This window comes from Papio anubis, chromosome 9, assembly GCF_008728515.1.
Source record: "Papio anubis isolate 15944 chromosome 9, Panubis1.0, whole genome shotgun sequence".
In the NCBI taxonomy this organism is placed as follows: Eukaryota; Metazoa; Chordata; class Mammalia; order Primates; family Cercopithecidae; genus Papio; species Papio anubis.
In genome coordinates this window covers 45928362-45944998 of record NC_044984.1, presented here as the reverse complement: position 1 = coordinate 45944998, position 16637 = coordinate 45928362, and the positions used below count along the sequence as shown (strand labels likewise).

The window sequence follows — 16637 nt, the reverse complement described above, 5'->3', positions numbered from 1 at the left end:
CAAGTGATCTATCTGCCTTGGCCTCTCAAAGCGCTGGGATTACAGGCGTGAGCCATGGCTCCTGGCCCGCCATTTATATATTTTCTTTGGAGAAATGTCTATTCAAGTCTTTTGCCACATTATCGAATTGTATTGTTTTGTTTTTTTGTTATTGAGTTGAAGGAATTTCTAAAATATTCTGGATATTAACCCCATAGCAGATACATCACATGCAAATATTTTATCTTATTCTGTGGGTTGCTTTTTTACTATATTGATACTATCCTTTGATGCACTAAAGTTTTACATTTTGAGGTGGTCTAATTTATCTAATTTTTTTAAATTGCCTGTGCTTTTGGTGCCATATCCAAGAAGTCGTTGCCAAGTTCAGTGCCAAGAAACTTTTCCAGTATGTTTTCTTCTATGAGTTTTATAGTTTTAGGTCTTACATTCAGGTCACAGATCCATTTTGAGTTCATGGTTGTATATGGTACAAGGTAAGGACCCAAATTCATTCTTTTGCATGTGGATACCCAGTTTTCTCAACACCGTTTGTTGAAAAGACTGTTCTTTCCCCCACTGAATGGTCTTGCACCCTCGTCAAAACTCATTTGACCATATATTTGAAAACTTATTTCTAGGCTCTCTATTCTATTCCATTTGTTTATATGTCTAGCTTTATGCCTAAACCTCACTATTTTGCTAAGTGTAGCTTTATAGTAAGTTTGGAAGTTGTGAAGCATGAGACCTCCAACTTTGTTCTTTTTCAAGATTGTTTTGGCTGCTCAGGATCTGATATTTTGTTATGCGTTTGTAAAGGGGGGCAGACTTTTTTTCCTCAGCATGCTGAAAGTTCCTTCCTTTTTTTTTAGTTATTTGTTTTTTGAGACGGAGTCTTGCTCTGTCACCCAGGCTGGAGTGCAGTGGCGCGATCTCGGCTCACTGCAAGCTCCGCCTTCTGCATTCACACCATTCTTCTGCCTCAGCCTCCTGAGTAGCTGGGACTACAGGAACCCGCCACCACACCCGGCTGATTTTTTGTATTTTTAGTAGAGATGGGGTTTCACCGTGTTAGCCAGGATGGTCTCAATCTCCTGACCTCGTGATCTGCCCGCCTTGGCCTCCCAAAGTGCTGGGATTACAGGCGTGAGCCACTGCGCCTGGCCAAGTTCTGTCATTTTACTAGTGCCTGAGAACCAGTCACTAAAGTGGGAGTTCTGATATTAGAAGCTACGTCTCTCGGTTTGCAGTTATGTTTTGTCTTCCCACATTGCCACACAGAGTAGAATTTGTTTTTCCTAAGTCATAGAGTATAAAGGAAAGATCTTCACAAATACACATGCAGTCACTTTTCCTGGTATCTGCATCTCTGATTTCTAATTGGTTAAAATCTCCTCTTGGTAAACATAGTTGTTAAAAAAAAATTAACTACTACTAATTTTACCTGAGAAAACATTGGTTCTCATGCAGTGATCCTGATATCTGTATGATAAATTGACCTTAAGATAAATCTAACACAACTAATATTGTGGAGTGGGACCCACTTGATGCTTTATTGTTTGAATCATTGATGCCAAAATAGTAGGATAGTTATACCACAGTTCTGGTAATACATATCACCTGGCCTTAACTCCCCAGTCTGATCATTAATAGGAGAACTCAGGGAATGCTATTTGAATATCTGCTATGTGGAATGGAAAGAAAAGTTCTACTCAGACCCATTAATTCTTGCTTCCCTTTTAGGTAAAGATTTGTCACTCTGTTACACTGTTACAGGATTATTTGATTACTTTGCAAGTGAGCATCAACCTTCCTTTTTTTTTTTTTTGAGACAGAGTCTCGGTCTGTCGCCCAGGCTGGAGTGCAATGGCATGATCTCAGCTCACTGCAAACTCTGTCTCCTGGGTTCAAGTCATTCTCATGACTTGTTATGCATTTGTAACAAGCCTCCTGAGTAGCTGGGATTATAGGCATCTACCACCACGCCCGGCTAATTTTTATGCTTTTAGTAGAGGTACATTTTCACCATGTTGGCCAGGCTAGCCTCGAACTCCTGACCTCAAATGATCCATCTGCCTCGGCCTCCCAAAGTGCTGGGATTACAGGCGTGAGCCACCACACTTGGCCTGCATCAATCTTTATGTTAAAATTTTCCCACTTCCATTCGTGATATAATGCTTTCTACTTTCATGTAGACACTCTGCTGCACCCCTTCAATAGCAATCCTCTTAATGTGCTTTTGGCAATAAAACTAATTTTAAAACTGTAGTTGAAACAGATTATAAATTACAGTTTTCATGATAGTGTAGACTTAATCCGCCTTAAATAGGATTTTAGCAAATTAAAAGGAAACTGCCTTTAAATTGCCATATTTTAAGCTAGAAGGAGGATACTGAACATTCCCAACACAAAGAAATGACAGATGTTTGAGACAATGAATATGCTGATTACCCTGATCTGATCACTATGCATTATATGTATTGAAACATCCCTATATAGCCCATGAATATGTACAATTATTATTTGTCAATTTAAAAATGATTTTTTTGTTTTTTGAGACAGAGGCTTGCTCTGTCGCCCAGGCTGGAGTACAGTGGTACGATCTCGGCTCACTGCAACCTCTGCCTCCCGGGTTCAAGCAGTTCTCCCTGCCTCAGCCTCTCAAGTAGCTGGGATTATAGATGCCTGCTACCACGCCTGGCTAATTTTTGAATTTTTTAGTAGAGATGGGGTTTCGCCACGTTGGCCAGGCTGGTCTTGAACTCTTGACTTCAGGTGATCCGCCCACCTTGGCCTCCCAAAGTGCTGGGATAACAGGTGTAAGCCACAACGCCCGGCCTAAATTTTTTTTTTTTTAATGGAGTCTTGCTCTGTCACCCAGGCTAGAGTGCAGTGGTACGATCTCGGCTCACTACAATCTCCGCCTCCCAGATTCAAGCCATTCTCCTGCTTCAGCCTCCTGAGTAGCTGGGATTACAAGCATGTGCCACCACAGCCAGCTAATTTTTGTATTTTTAGTAGAGACGAGGTTTCACCATGTTGGTCAGGCTGGTCTCGAACTCCTGACATTGTGATCTGCCTGCCTTGGGCTCCCAAAGTGCTGGGATTACAGGCGTGAGCCACTGCGCCTGGCCAAAGAATTTTTTTAATTGCTGTATTTTAAAAACTTTTTAAAGAGGAGAAAAGGTGCTGAGAAGCAAAGTACTTAAGCCAAGTTTACTCTAATCAAGTATTTTCCTTGACAAAGAAGAAATTTAAGGTGTGGGCTGGGCACGGTGGCTCAGGCCTGTAATCCCAGCACTTTAGGAGGCCAAGGTGGCTGGATAACCTGAGGTCAGGAGTTCGAGAGCAGCATGGGCAACATGGCGAAACCCCGTCTCTACTAAAAATAAAAAAAAATTTCCTCGGCGAGGTGGCATGTGCCTGTAATCCCAGCTACTCAGGAGGTAGAGGCGGGAGGATCGCTTGAACCCAGGAGGCGGAGGTTGCAATGAGCTGAGATGGTGCTACTACACTCTAGCCCTCTACCACTGCACTCCAGCCTGGGCAACAGAATGAGACTCCATCTAAAAAGAAACACAAAGAAATTTAGGATGTGATACACAAAAATCTTAGTAGCTACGCTGAGTAATGTAAGAATCAATACTTTCTCATTTAAAACTGAGTAGCCCTCAGAATTGTTCAATGATTACCATTTTGTTTCTCAGATATCCCAATGTCTGTGGGTATAATCGATCCTAGGGCTAATCCAACTCAACTCAATACAGTGGAGTTCCTGTGGGACCCTGCAAAGAGGACATCTGTGTTTATTCAGGTAAGGCGCTGCAGATAAGGTTCCAGTTTTGAAGAGCATCTCTTACTACCAGTTTATTTCTTAAAGGACAAAACATGTTAACTTTGAAATCTTTACAGGGTTCTAGCCTGACTGTCAAGCCCAGGCTCTTTAACCTGTGCCTGAGAGCATTGAGGAGTTTCTGAATTGCTCTTCTAATACCCCAACTTATTTATTTGTGTCTCCCAAAATTGCTTGGTAATGGCTGCATAATATTTCATTCCTTGGTTGTACCATAATTTACATAACAATTATTTGGCATTTAGATCAGCATAATTTTTTTTTTGAGACAGGGTCTCGGCTCTGTCTCCCAATCTGGAGTGCAGTGGTGCAATCTCGGCTCACTGCAACCTCCGCCTTCCAGTTCAAGCGATTCTCTTGCCTCAGCCTCACCAGTAGCTGGGACTAGAGGCACATGTCACCATGCCTGGCTAATTTTTGTATTTTTGGTAGAGGTTTCACCATGCTGGCCAGGCTGGTCTTGAACTCCTGACCTCAGGTGATCCGCCCACCTTGGCCTCCCAAAGTGCTGGGATTATAGGTGTGAGCCACCATGCCCGGCCTTGATTGGCCTGATTTTTTTACTATTATCTGTAATGTTATTTTGAACATCTTTATACTTAAAATTTGATTTGCGTATCTGATTATGTTCTTTGGGTAGAGTCCTTGAAAATCCTTATTTGTGATAATTATAGGCCGGGCGCGGTGGCTCAAGCCTGTAATCCCAGCATTTTGGGAGGCCGAGATGGGCAGATCACGAGGTCAGGAGATCGAGAGCATCCTGGCTAACACGGTGAAACCCCGTCTCTACCAAAAAATACAAAAAACTAGCCGGGCGAGGTGGCGGGCACTGCTAATTCCCAGCTACCGGGGAGGTTGAAGGCAGGAGAATGGGGCGTAAACCGGGGCCAGGCTTGCAATGGCGAGATCCAGCACCACTACACTCCAGCTTTCCCCTAGGCAACAAAGCTGAGACTCGTCTCAAAAATATGCATAGCCTTATTAGTTTATTGAGTATTTCACATGAGATAGTCACTATGTTAACACTTTGTATATATGATTTTAAGACTTTCAGCTATAATCTTGTGGAGTAGTCAATCAGACAAGGTTCTTCTATTAAGATTCGCCAGGCCGAGTGCTGTGGCTCACACCTGTAATCCCAGCACTTTGGGAAGCTGAGTCAGGCAGATCACCTGAGGTCAGGAGTTTGAGAACCAGCCTGGCCAACATGCAAGTATCTCTACTAAAAATGCAAAAATTAGCAGGGCGTGGTGGTGCATGCCTGTAATCCCAGCTACTTGTGAAACTGAGGCAGGAGAATTGCTTGAACCGGGGAGGCAGAGGTTGCAGTGAGCTGAGATTGTGCCATTGCATTCCAGCCTGGGCGACAAGAGCAAAACTTAGTCTCAAAAAAAAAAAAAAAAAATCACCAATCTTAGACTTTATGCAGTAGCCAAGCAAACGTTTTTCTCCACTATTACTGTGAACTTTCATATTTACTATGTTCCCAGACTGGGTAGTGGCTCTTCTTTCTAAAATCTTCCCTAAAATTGAGGAAACTTTAACAGAAATCATTTCTCTTTTTTTTTTTTTTTTTTTTTTTTTTTTTTTTTTGGGGGCGGGTCTGGCTCATTGCCCAGGCTGGAGTGCAGTGGCGTGATCTTGGCTCTTCCTGGCCTCGCCTCCCAGTTCACGCCATTCTCCTGCCTCAGCCTCCTGAGTAGCTGGGACTACAGACGCTTGCCACCACGCCTGGCTAATTTTTTGTATTTTTTAGTAGAGACAGGGTTTCACCGTGTTCGCCAGGATGGTCTCGATCTCCTGACCTCGTGATCCGCCTGCCTCAGCCTCCTAAAGTGCTGGGATTGCAGGCGTGAGCCACCGTGCCTGGCCAGCTCTGTGTTCTTTGAAGCAGTTAATGAATTTAGTTTCTCACAGCAGCTTTTGTTAGCATTAGATCTGTACTTGTATTTTGTTTGCATTTGTAAAGCATTTAAGTTTTTTCTATTTCCTCTATCAGATTGTAAATTCTTCAAGATCACAAAGAGGAGAAGTGTTTTTTGTAGGTATTCATAATGCCTAGTAAAGGTTTTGCTGTTAATAGTTGCTAAAAAAAATACTGCCAACTGGTTTGGCTAGCTAGCGGTACTGAAGCCTTGATGTTGTATTCTTTTCAGGTGCACTGTATTAGTACAGAGTTCACTATGAGGAAACATGGTGGAGAAAAGGGGGTGCCATTCCGAGTACAAATAGATACCTTCAAGGAGAATGAAAACGGGGAATATACTGAGCACTTACACTCGGCCAGCTGCCAGATCAAAGTTTTCAAGGTATTCCTGAGCAATGTGCTGGCCCTTGGATTCTTTTACCTTATCATTCTATGTTAACATTAGTTACCCAGTCAGAAAATCAACTTGTCTTATTTTTTTGAAAACTCAAAAAAAAAAAGTCTAAGCTAGAGTCATTGAAATAATTACCAAGATGCCTGGTAAAGAAATTTACATGGAGATAGTCATAGGATAATAGGAACTTGGAAAAGAGGGCTAGAGGCAAGAACATGGATTCTCATTGAAAGCTCTTAAAGCCTATTGAAGTTACAAGCTCATGTAAAGCTCACAAAAATTGACTATTTTTGGTTACATTCATACTTGATCTTTTCTTATTTGGTCCTTATTTATTTGTTTTTGAGACTGGGTCTCATTTTGTCACCCAGGCTGGAGTGTAGTGGCGCAATCATAGCTCAACCTTCTGGGCTCAATCAATCCTTCTGCCTCAGCTTCCCCAGTAAGTCGGACTACAGGCATGTGCCACCACACCGGGCTAATTTTTGTATTTTTTGTAGAGAGGGGGTCTTGCTGTCTTGCCCAGGCTGGTCTTGAACTCCTGGTCGTAAGTGATCTGCCCGCCTTGGCCTCCCAAAGTACTGGGATTACAGGTGTGAGCCACTGTGCCCCAGCCAGGGTCCTATTTATTTTTATTACATGGATAAATATGTTCTCATTGTAAGAGATTGAATAATACAGAAGTATTCAGAGCAACATTGAAATTCTCCCTTTACTGCTCTGATGCTGACCCCCCCGACAACGTCTTCCCAGAGGAAACCACTGTCATAATTTCGTAATTTCATATGTATTCGTCTAGTTCCCTCTTCTTTTTCTTTTTCTTTTTGAGTCGGAGTTTCACTCTGTCGCCCAGGCTCTAGTGCAGTGGTGCAGTCTCAGCTCACTGCAACCTCCATCTCCTGGGTTCAAGCGATTCTCATACCTCAGCCTCCCCAGTACCTGGGACTACAGGCACACACACACCATGCCCAGCTAATTTTTTGTATTTTTAATGGAGACAGGGTTTCGCCACGTTGGCCAGGCTGGTCTCGAACTCCTGAGCTCAGGCAATCCGTCTGCCTCGGCCTCCGAAAGTGCTGTGATTACAGGCGTGAGCCACTGCGCCCAGCTCTTCTAGTTCCTTTCTATACTTTTATACACACACACACACAGCTATATACGTATTTTCTTTGACACATAAATGGGATTATACTATCTGAAATGTTTTGAGCCTTGATTTTTTTCAGTTAACTATGTGCTTTAGAGATCTTTCCATGTCCGTAGCTATAGATCGGATTCTTTTCAACTCCATCAAGCAGAAACATTTAAATTTCCTATTTTCAAACTTAAAAGTGATGTGTCTTGCCTTTACATCACTGCACATACCATTTTGTTTCATACGTGAATATTTAAGTTTTTAGAAGCAATATTGTTGGGTCAAAAGGTGAGTACCTGAATTTAAAACAAAATGTTTCTCATTTCAGCCCAAAGGTGCAGACAGAAAGCAAAAAACCGATAGGGAAAAAATGGAGAAACGAACACCTCATGAAAAGGAGAAATATCAACCTTCCTATGAGACAACCATACTCACAGAGGTAAAAAGATTTCTTTTGGTGACAATTTCAGTTCATAATTTTTAATCTTAAAAATTCATCACTTCCAAACTGGTCAAAATTTTCTTCTCCTAAGCAACGTTCTCTCTCTCGCTCGCTCTTTTTTTTTTTTTTTTTTAAACAAGAGCACAAGTCTACTTTTGTTTACTTTTCATTAGTTTAAATCCTTGAGGGACACAGTATCACATGGATTCTGTGTCCAGCGGCCTTAGCAGGAAGATTCCTTTAGAATTTGGCACGAACCATGCTGCTGTTTCTGTGTCCAAGTTATCTTTCCCCAGATTACTCTGGTTTTGTTTGGTTTGCTGCAGGAGCTACTGTGGTGTTCTTTGCTTTGTATACCTAAGCACATCTCTTGCCCAAATAGAATTCAGTTTCATCTTGGGCATAAACCACCTTCAATTTTAAGAAGAGCTGTGTGCTGCCTTTGGTTCTGGAGAACCCACTTATAACCAACAAAAATGGCCTGGGACCACAGTTTTCTAGACATATTTCCTTTTAAAACTCCTATTCCCAGCAGGTCTCCACAGGCTCCAAGATGGCGGAAAGAGAAGCAGTGTTCTCTGTTGCTTATGGGAGTCTCTGAGGAATTAAGATTTACTAATCAAGATGTGCTATTCAAGTAACAATGTTTTAGTCAAATCCTAGGGCCAAATGTGCTTGTTCATTTTCTAACTTATCCTTTGTTTTTAGTGTTCTCCATGGCCCGAGATCACATATGTCAATAATTCCCCATCACCTGGCTTCAACAGTTCCCATAGCAGTTTTTCTCTTGGGGAAGGGTAAGTCTGGGAAATAAAATTGGCTTATATTTGTCCAAAATATGTATTCTTTCATTACCTGTTCATAAACAAGATCTTTTTAAGTCAAGTACATCTATTTGGTCGTTCTTTGATGGATTTATATATTAACTGAGATTTGGAGTATCTTCGAAAAAGATTGAAAGAGTTTTATATAGCCCTTTCTTCTCCTTGTGTTCTCCCCTCTCCCTCCTCCTCTTCTTTTTTCCCCCCACTAGAAAGTAGCATTTATGGTCAATTGTTAGTGGTTCAGGGACTGATGATCTGGGCTTTTTGCCTCTCCCTATTACTGCACATCTTGTGGTTATTTCACTTCCTGATCATACTTGCACCAGATTTGGGAACTGGAAACAATTGTACAAACACTAAAATTTGTTTTGTTACTTGTTAGGAATACTTCTAACACCTAATTATTACAAATCTTTGATAATGAAGAAATAAGTTTGAAGATGATGGCTAAAATGAAGTTTTGGAATTATTTATGGGATACATTTAATCTTGCCTTATTATCTTTTACCATAAGAGATAATTGAAAGTTGGTACAGACACTTACTCCAATTTTAAAAAGTAGCTGTATTATATACTCCTAGCATTTAACATGTATTTCACATAACCATATTGAAACTTGAAATAGTTAGACTACCAAATGTGTGAGCATATTGTTTGGTTGCAATGTTTGTGTTTTTGGATTTATTTAGGCTCTATGTCTGACCTACTTTTTAAAGGATTTAATTAAGGTAGCTTAAATATTCAAAATGTAACAATTAAGAATAAAAGTAGGTATTAGTTGTAGAAGGAATACATATAACTAGGGCCCTAAGATAAGTTAATTACTAAGTTCAAATACCAAATTTGAATTTTGCAGCTAAGGCTAAAAAAGGAAGAAGATCTTATTATAAAAGAAAAAAAAACTTAACATCCGCATAGATGATACATTCTACTTATAGGTAATTCCAAATATGATACAGAGTTTAAGAGTTGTGTTTAAAAATTTTTCTCTTCTCTTTGTCATGTACTTCATACTGGTGAAACTTTTCTTCCATAAAAGTAGGCATTAGGGAAGAGGGACAATTCATAGACAAAGAATGTATAAAGAAAAACTGAAGCTGAGTGCGGTGGCTCACACCTGCAATCCCAGCACTTCAGGAGGCCGAGGCAGACGGATCACGATGTCAGGAGTTTGAGACCAGCCTGGCCAACATGGTGAAACCCCAATTAGCGGTGTGTGGTGGCAGGCACCTGTAATCCCAGCTACTTGGGAGGCTGAGGCAGGAGAATTGCTTGAAACTGGAAGGCGGAGGTTGCAGTGAGCTGAGATCATGCCACTGCACTCTCGTTTGGGCAAAGGAGTGAAACTCTGTCTCAAAAAGAAAGAAAAAGAAAAACTGAGGGTGTGGCGATAACCCTTAGATCATAAATTAGGCAGCACCAATTTTTGAGGCTGCTTTAAAAATAATTGTTTTTGCCAGGCACAGTGACTCACAACAGTAATCCCAGCACTTTGAGAGGCAGAGGCAGGTGGATCACGAGGTCAGGAGATTGAGACCATCCTGGCTAACATGGTGAAACCCCGTCTCTACTAAAAATACAAAAAAATTAGCCGGGCGTGGTGGCGGGTGCCTGTAGTCCCAGCTACTCAGGAGGCTGAGGCAGAAGAATGGCATGAACCCGGGAGGCGGAGCCTGCAGTTAGCCGAGATCTGGCCACTGCAGTCCAGCCTGGGAGAAAGTGCGAGACTCCGTCTCAAAAAAAAAAAAAAAAGAAAAAAAGTTTTTTTTTATTCTAAATGTGTGTGATCAACTTGCATTGCATAAATTTTCTTCCAATATTTTTCGTGTGTATGTGTGCATATTTGTGTATTTCCTACAGTAGTAATGTATTGATAAAATTTTTTATCCTGATATTTTTCATTTTATTTTTAAATTTTTTTCTTGATAATTATTCTTTCATAATTTTTCATCTTAGTAAATTTATGGTTAAATATTTTTATGCCATAATTTATCTCATCATTATTGATGCCATAATTTATCATTATTGAAATGTTGATATTTTCTTCAGTTTCCTCAATAATAAAAAAATGTTGCTAATGACATAATTTCTCCCACTCCGCATAAAGTATTTAGGTTAAACTAATAGAAAATTAAAGTATTGGGTCAAAGAATAAGAATGTTTTATGAGAGAGCACAGATTTTTTTAAATCTCTCGCTTAAGATTTATTGTGAAGATGAGGAATGAAATAGTGAGCCCCAGCATGTGTCATGGACTCATACTTTCATTTTAAATGTTTCTTTAGAAATGGTTCACCAAACCACCAGCCAGAGCCACCCCCTCCAGTCACAGATGTAAGTCTAAAGTTGAATGTCAGTTACTTGCAATGTCTAGTAATACTTTGATGACTGTCCAATTCAGTAGAAATGCCCAACTTTTAGGGAGTATTATTCATTCATTCATTAAACAAACATTTATTGAATTTTGACTATGAACCAGATACTGTGCTAGGGACTAAAGATATGAAACGAGTAATGCAGGACCCTTCCATTTGAGGAGCTTACAGTCTAGTGGGGAAGAAAAGGATGGAACTCCTTGAGCGTCTTGCATGGTTGGAGAAAGAGAAAACAACTTTCACAAACGAGGCCTGAGTATGGGGTTGTGTGGGTGTGTTTGGCTATGTGTTACCTAATGGGTTAACAGACAAATCTATTTGGTTACCTAAAAAATGCTCTCTCCCTTTCAGAACCTCTTACCAACAACCACACCTCAGGAAGCTCAGCAGTGGTTGCATCGAAATCGTTTTTCTACATTCACAAGGCTTTTCACAAACTTCTCAGGTTAAATTTTGTTTTTCTTTTGTTTTCCCTAGCATGAGATTTTCCTTTGCATTCTAGGGCCTCCTGGTATCCATGGGAGAGTGGTGTGTGTATATGTGTATGAGAGATCTTACTGCATTTTTCTGATGAAATGAATTTCATAGAACCCTTAAGACTTTCTCACCAGTTGCAGCTGTGCTGTGAAATACTTAAAAACAAACACCTTTTAGTTTAAATTCAATTTAATTTAAAAATGCTTATTTCATACAATACTTTTTAAAATGTATATTTCATTTGCAGGTAGTCTGAAATTTTCCCCTTGATATCACTATAATTTATTTCATTTACACAATCCAATTTTATTTAGCATTTTTTGTTGTTGTTGTTTTTTTTTGAGACGGAGTCTCACTCTGTCACCCAAGCTGGAGTGCAATTGCATGATCTCAGCTCACTGCAACCTCCGCCTCCTGGGTTCAAACAATTCTCCTGCCTTAGCCTTCTGATTAGCTGGAATTATAGGCATCTGCCATCATACCAGCTAATTTATGTATTTTTAGTAGAGACAGAGTTTCACCATGTTGGCCAGGCTGGTCTTGAACTCCTGACCTCAAGTGATCCACCCTTCTTGGCCTTCCAGAGTGCTGGGATTACAGGTGTGAGCCACAGCGCCTGGCCTATTTAGCACTTTTTGATGTGGTAGGAATACACAAATGAATGAGGCATAATTCCTGATCAAATAGCCCATTAATCATCTGGTGTCCAAAAAAAAAAAAAAAGCACCGAAACACAACTAATCAAATCAAAATAAAACTCTGAAAAACCGATAAATAGTTGTGATGCTATAGATAAGTGTTCTGATAATGACAGTAAGACCTTTGTGGGAAGATCTGGTGTTAGGGAACACGTGTGATACATCAGGTAAATCCAGGATTTTTTTTTTTTTTTTTTTTTTTTTTTTGAGACGGAGTCTCACTGTCACCCAGGCTGGAGTGCAGATGCGCAATCTCAGCTTACTGCAACCTCTTAACTCCTGGGTTCAAGTGATTCTCCTGCCTCAGCCCCTGAGTAGCTGGGATTACAGGCACCTACCACCACATCCGGCTAATTTTTGTATTTTTAGTAGAGACAGGGTCTCACCATGTTGGCCAGGCTGGTCTCGAACTCCTGACCTCAATGATCCACCCGCCTCGACATCCCAAAGTGCTGGGATTACAGGCGTGAGCTACCACACCTGGCCCAGGATTTTTTTTTTTTTTTAAGAGATGGGGTCTTGCTATGTTGTCCACACCAGTCTTGAACTCCTAACAGTCGATTGGCCTCTAACAATCCTCCTACCTCAGCTTCTTGAGTAGCTGGGACTACAGGCATGTTGTGACCAGCTTAGATAGTGGAAGGTTGTTTCAGGCAGAAAAAACAGCTTGCTCATTAGATATCATCAGTATGATGAAAGCATAGGGTTAAATGGGGAGGTTAATTGGCGAGAATTGAGATGGGAGAGGTGGTGGGAGCCAGGTCATGAAGGGCCTTATATGCCATGAAGAAAATTATGGATTGTAACATTCTGGTAATGAGGTGTCCTTATAATAGAGCCCATTTTAATAGTCATTAACACAGAGAATCTTTGCCTTTATCATCCATTTTCTTATATTTATTCCAGGGGCAGATTTATTGAAATTAACTAGAGATGATGTGATCCAAATCTGTGGCCCTGCAGATGGAATCAGACTTTTTAATGCATTAAAAGGCCGGTATGTAATTAGTGTTAAAATGTCAATGAGGTTGGATTCCAAATGGATTTGAATTCAGGAATTCTTCACAGTACTCTATACAGCTAAATACACCTTCTGGAAACATTTCTTTTAAGTGTCAGCTATGTAAAAAATAAAGATTTAAAAAAATATTTTCTTGCACTTTGTCTAAGGAATTCCCCATGATATTCCATTTTTCATTTCCAGGTGAATGAATTTTCCAATGAAAATTCATCATGCTTTTCGTGAGCCAGGTACTATTGTAGGCTCTGGGAATATTAATATATTGGTGAGCAAAACAGGGTGCCCATTGTTAGGGAGTTTACTTTCTCATGGGGAGTAAGATAAATAAGTATTATGGATAGTGATAAGAGCTTTGAAGGAAAACAAAACAAATAAACAAGCAAAAAACAAGGTTGTGGGCTATAGGGTGCCCAGAATATGATCAGGAAGGACCTCTTCAAGGAGGGGATATTTAAACTGAGTTCTGAGAAGGATGCAGCTCTGGAGTCACAGGAAGGGAGACTGTTCTAGGCAGATGGAACAACAGGTGCAAAGGCCCCAAGTTGGTTTAAACTGGAGAAGTGGTCATTCTTAAATGTGGGTGGGAATTACTTTTTTTTTTTTTTTGAAACGGAGTCTTGCTCTTTCACCCAGGCTGGAGTGCAGTGGTGCGATCTCGGCTCACTGCAAGCTCCACCTCCTGGGTTCACGCCATTCTCCTGCCTCTGCCTCCCGAGTAGCTGGGACTACAGGCGCCCGCCACCACGCCTGGCTAATTTTTTGTATTTTTTAGTAGAGACGGGGTTTCACCGTGTTAGCCGGATGGTCTCGCTCTCCTGATCTTGTGATCCGCCCGCCTCGGCCTCCTAAAGTGCTGGGATTACAGGCATGAGCCACCGGGCCAGGCAAATGTGGGTAGTAATTACTTAAGTGTCTCCCTGCAGTTGTTAAAATACATGGTAATTTTTGGTCCTCTTTTGGGATTTACAATTTTAAATAGGTAGTAGTAACACTGATGAAAAAAGCATTTAGGTCAATGGCAACAGAACCAAATCAGTGACTACATAGTAAAACAGATTGCGCAGTATTTATTTTTGGTTTGCTTTTGTTTTGGGTTTTCTTTCTTGAGACAGGGTCTTGCTCTGTCACCCAGCTTGGAGTGCAGGAATGCAATCATGGCTCGCTGCAGTCTCAATTTCCTGGGCTCAAGCCATCCTCCTATCTAGATCGCTGAGCAGCTGGGACTACAGGCACGCACCACCATGCCTGCCTAATTTTGTACTTTTTGTAGAGGCGGAGTTTTGCCATGTTCCCCTGGCTGGTCTCAAACTCCTGAGCTCAAGCAATCCTTCCGACTCGCCTTGCTAAAGTGCCGGGATTACAGGTGTGAGCCACCGTGCCTGGTCATATTTGTTTTTGTCTACATCATAAGGGATGTTGAAGCTTGGAAAATTTTAAGGAAAGAAGGGAAATCAGGGATTGATGACTTGGGGAAAAATAATTGATCTTTCGTTTTTTAAAGCATATTATCTAAAGAATGTTTAGAAATTGGAAGGATTCAGAGGATCAGATCAAGAGGTAGTTGAATACCTTTCTCTAAGAAGAGCAGAAAAATGATTTAGGCTAGTTAGGAGAAGATAATGAGAGAAATAAGATGATCTAGTTTACTGTGTTGGTATTTTTTAGTAAGAAGTATATCTTGAACCTGACCCAAAAAGACATAAGGCTTTTATATTTTGACTATGTCTAACTTTTACACCAAAGGCCGCAAACTCAAATGACTATAGAGGACATACAGGTAATGTAAATGAATGGCAGTCAAGACTGGGGTATAGTGAAGAATATATGCATTATGTAAGAACAGCTGATTGTTTTCATGTGAGAATGCAGGCCTAAGATTGCTAGATATTCAGGAAAAGCCAAAAGTTCAGAGGTTTATATGATGTCTCATATTGGAACTAATTCCACTTAAGGAAAAAAACCCTTACCATTGGGGAACTAATAAAACATAGCAAATTAATTGCATTTGGCCAGTGAGCTTCCAATTTTCATCTGCTGTATATGATTAATGTAGAAACACAATTTCTCCCTTTTTATTGTGCTTACCATAAAGAATGTAAGACTAATTAGCCTTTTTCCTGCCCTTAGGATGGTGCGTCCAAGGTTAACCATTTATGTTTGTCAGGAGTCACTGCAGTTGAGGGAGCAGCAACAACAGCAGCAGCAACAGCAGCAGAAGCAGGAGGATGGAGACTCAAATGGCACTTTCTTCGGTAGGTTGTTCTGAACACACCAGGACAGATATGAAGAAAGGTGAAGAGGTAACTTATGGGCATGTATGATGGGAAACTATCAAACAGCAGATTTAGCGTTTGCTAGAAGTAACAATAATCACTAGCATTTATTGAGCTCCTAATATATGGCAGGTGCTATTTTTTTTTTTTTTTTTTTTTTGAGACAGAGTCTCACTCAGTTACCCAGGCTGAAGTACTGTGGTGCAATCATGACTCATTGCAACCTTGACCACCTGGGCTCAAGTGATTCTCTCCCGTCAGCCTCCCGAGTAACTAGAACTATAGGTGTGCACCCCACGTCTACCTAATTGTTTTATTTATTGTAGAGATGGGATCTCCCTATGTTGCCCAGGCTGGTCTTGAACTCCTGGGCTGAAGTGATCTCCCTGCCTCAGCCTCCCAAATTGCTGGGACTATAGGTGTGAACCACCATGCCCAGCCAGGTGCTATTCTTAACACTTTTTATATGCTTTAATATTTACAACTAATATCTCCTCTTTGTGGAGGATTTTACTGTTATCTCTAGTATTTACAAGAGAAAAATGAGGCCTAGGGATGTTAAATAACGTGCCCTAGGTCACACAGCTGCAAGTGGTTGAGCCAGGGTTTGAGCTTAGGCAGTCTGATTTCTGAGTCCTTCAGAAAAGTGGACATTCCTAGTGATCAAGTTATGTGTAAGAGCAGACAAACTTTGTACTGACTCCTGTTGCTCTCTCCCTTTTGCAGTTTACCATGCCATCTATCTAGAAGAACTGACAGCTGTTGAATTGACAGAAAAAATTGCTCAGCTTTTCAGCATTTCCCCTTGCCAGATCAGCCAGATTTACAAGCAGGGGCCAACAGGAATTCATGTGCTCATCAGTGATGAGGTAGATTTTTCAGTACAGTTGAATTACCAGATGATGGTTAATTTGTCAGCACATGGAGCAAGAGCAGTTCTCCTGGGGCAGAGTGTTCTGTTTTCTAGATCAGAGGGTTTCATACTTTTTTGCTTGCTTTCCTCCTAATTTTTTTTTTTTTAACAGTCTCTCTCTGTTGCCCAGGCCAGAGTGCAATGGCCCAATCTCAGCTCACTGTAACCTCCACTTCCTGGGTTCAAGTGATTCTCCTCCCTCAGCCTCCCAAATAGTGGGAATTATAGGCGCGTGCCACCACGCCCGGCTAATTTATGTATTTTTAGTAGAGATGGGGTTTTGCCATGTTGGCCAGGCTGGTCTCAAACTCCTGACCTCAAGTGATC

General features: G+C 40.9%; 1 protein-coding gene and 1 pseudogene across 3 annotated transcripts in view; one reads left to right on the top strand and one right to left on the bottom strand.

Moving 5' to 3' along the window:
- TFCP2 (transcription factor CP2) overlaps nucleotides 1-16637 on the top strand; it is an 80445-nt gene that overhangs the window by 58437 nt on the left and 5371 nt on the right. For 2 of the 3 annotated variants that reach the window (XM_009180752.3, XM_003906377.4), the window contains exons 5-13: nucleotides 3687-3793; nucleotides 5989-6141; nucleotides 7617-7727; nucleotides 8439-8527; nucleotides 10839-10887; nucleotides 11280-11373; nucleotides 13010-13100; nucleotides 15252-15376; nucleotides 16124-16266. In XM_009180752.3, the coding sequence (XP_009179016.1) occupies nucleotides 3687-3793; nucleotides 5989-6141; nucleotides 7617-7727; nucleotides 8439-8527; nucleotides 10839-10887; nucleotides 11280-11373; nucleotides 13010-13100; nucleotides 15252-15376; nucleotides 16124-16266 (962 nt within the window). The remainder of the gene's footprint in view (nucleotides 1-3686; nucleotides 3794-5988; nucleotides 6142-7616; nucleotides 7728-8438; nucleotides 8528-10838; nucleotides 10888-11279; nucleotides 11374-13009; nucleotides 13101-15251; nucleotides 15377-16123; nucleotides 16267-16637) is intronic. The other variant, XM_003906378.4, reaches the window with a different exon arrangement.
- LOC116268870 lies at nucleotides 7846-8235 on the bottom strand (annotated as a pseudogene).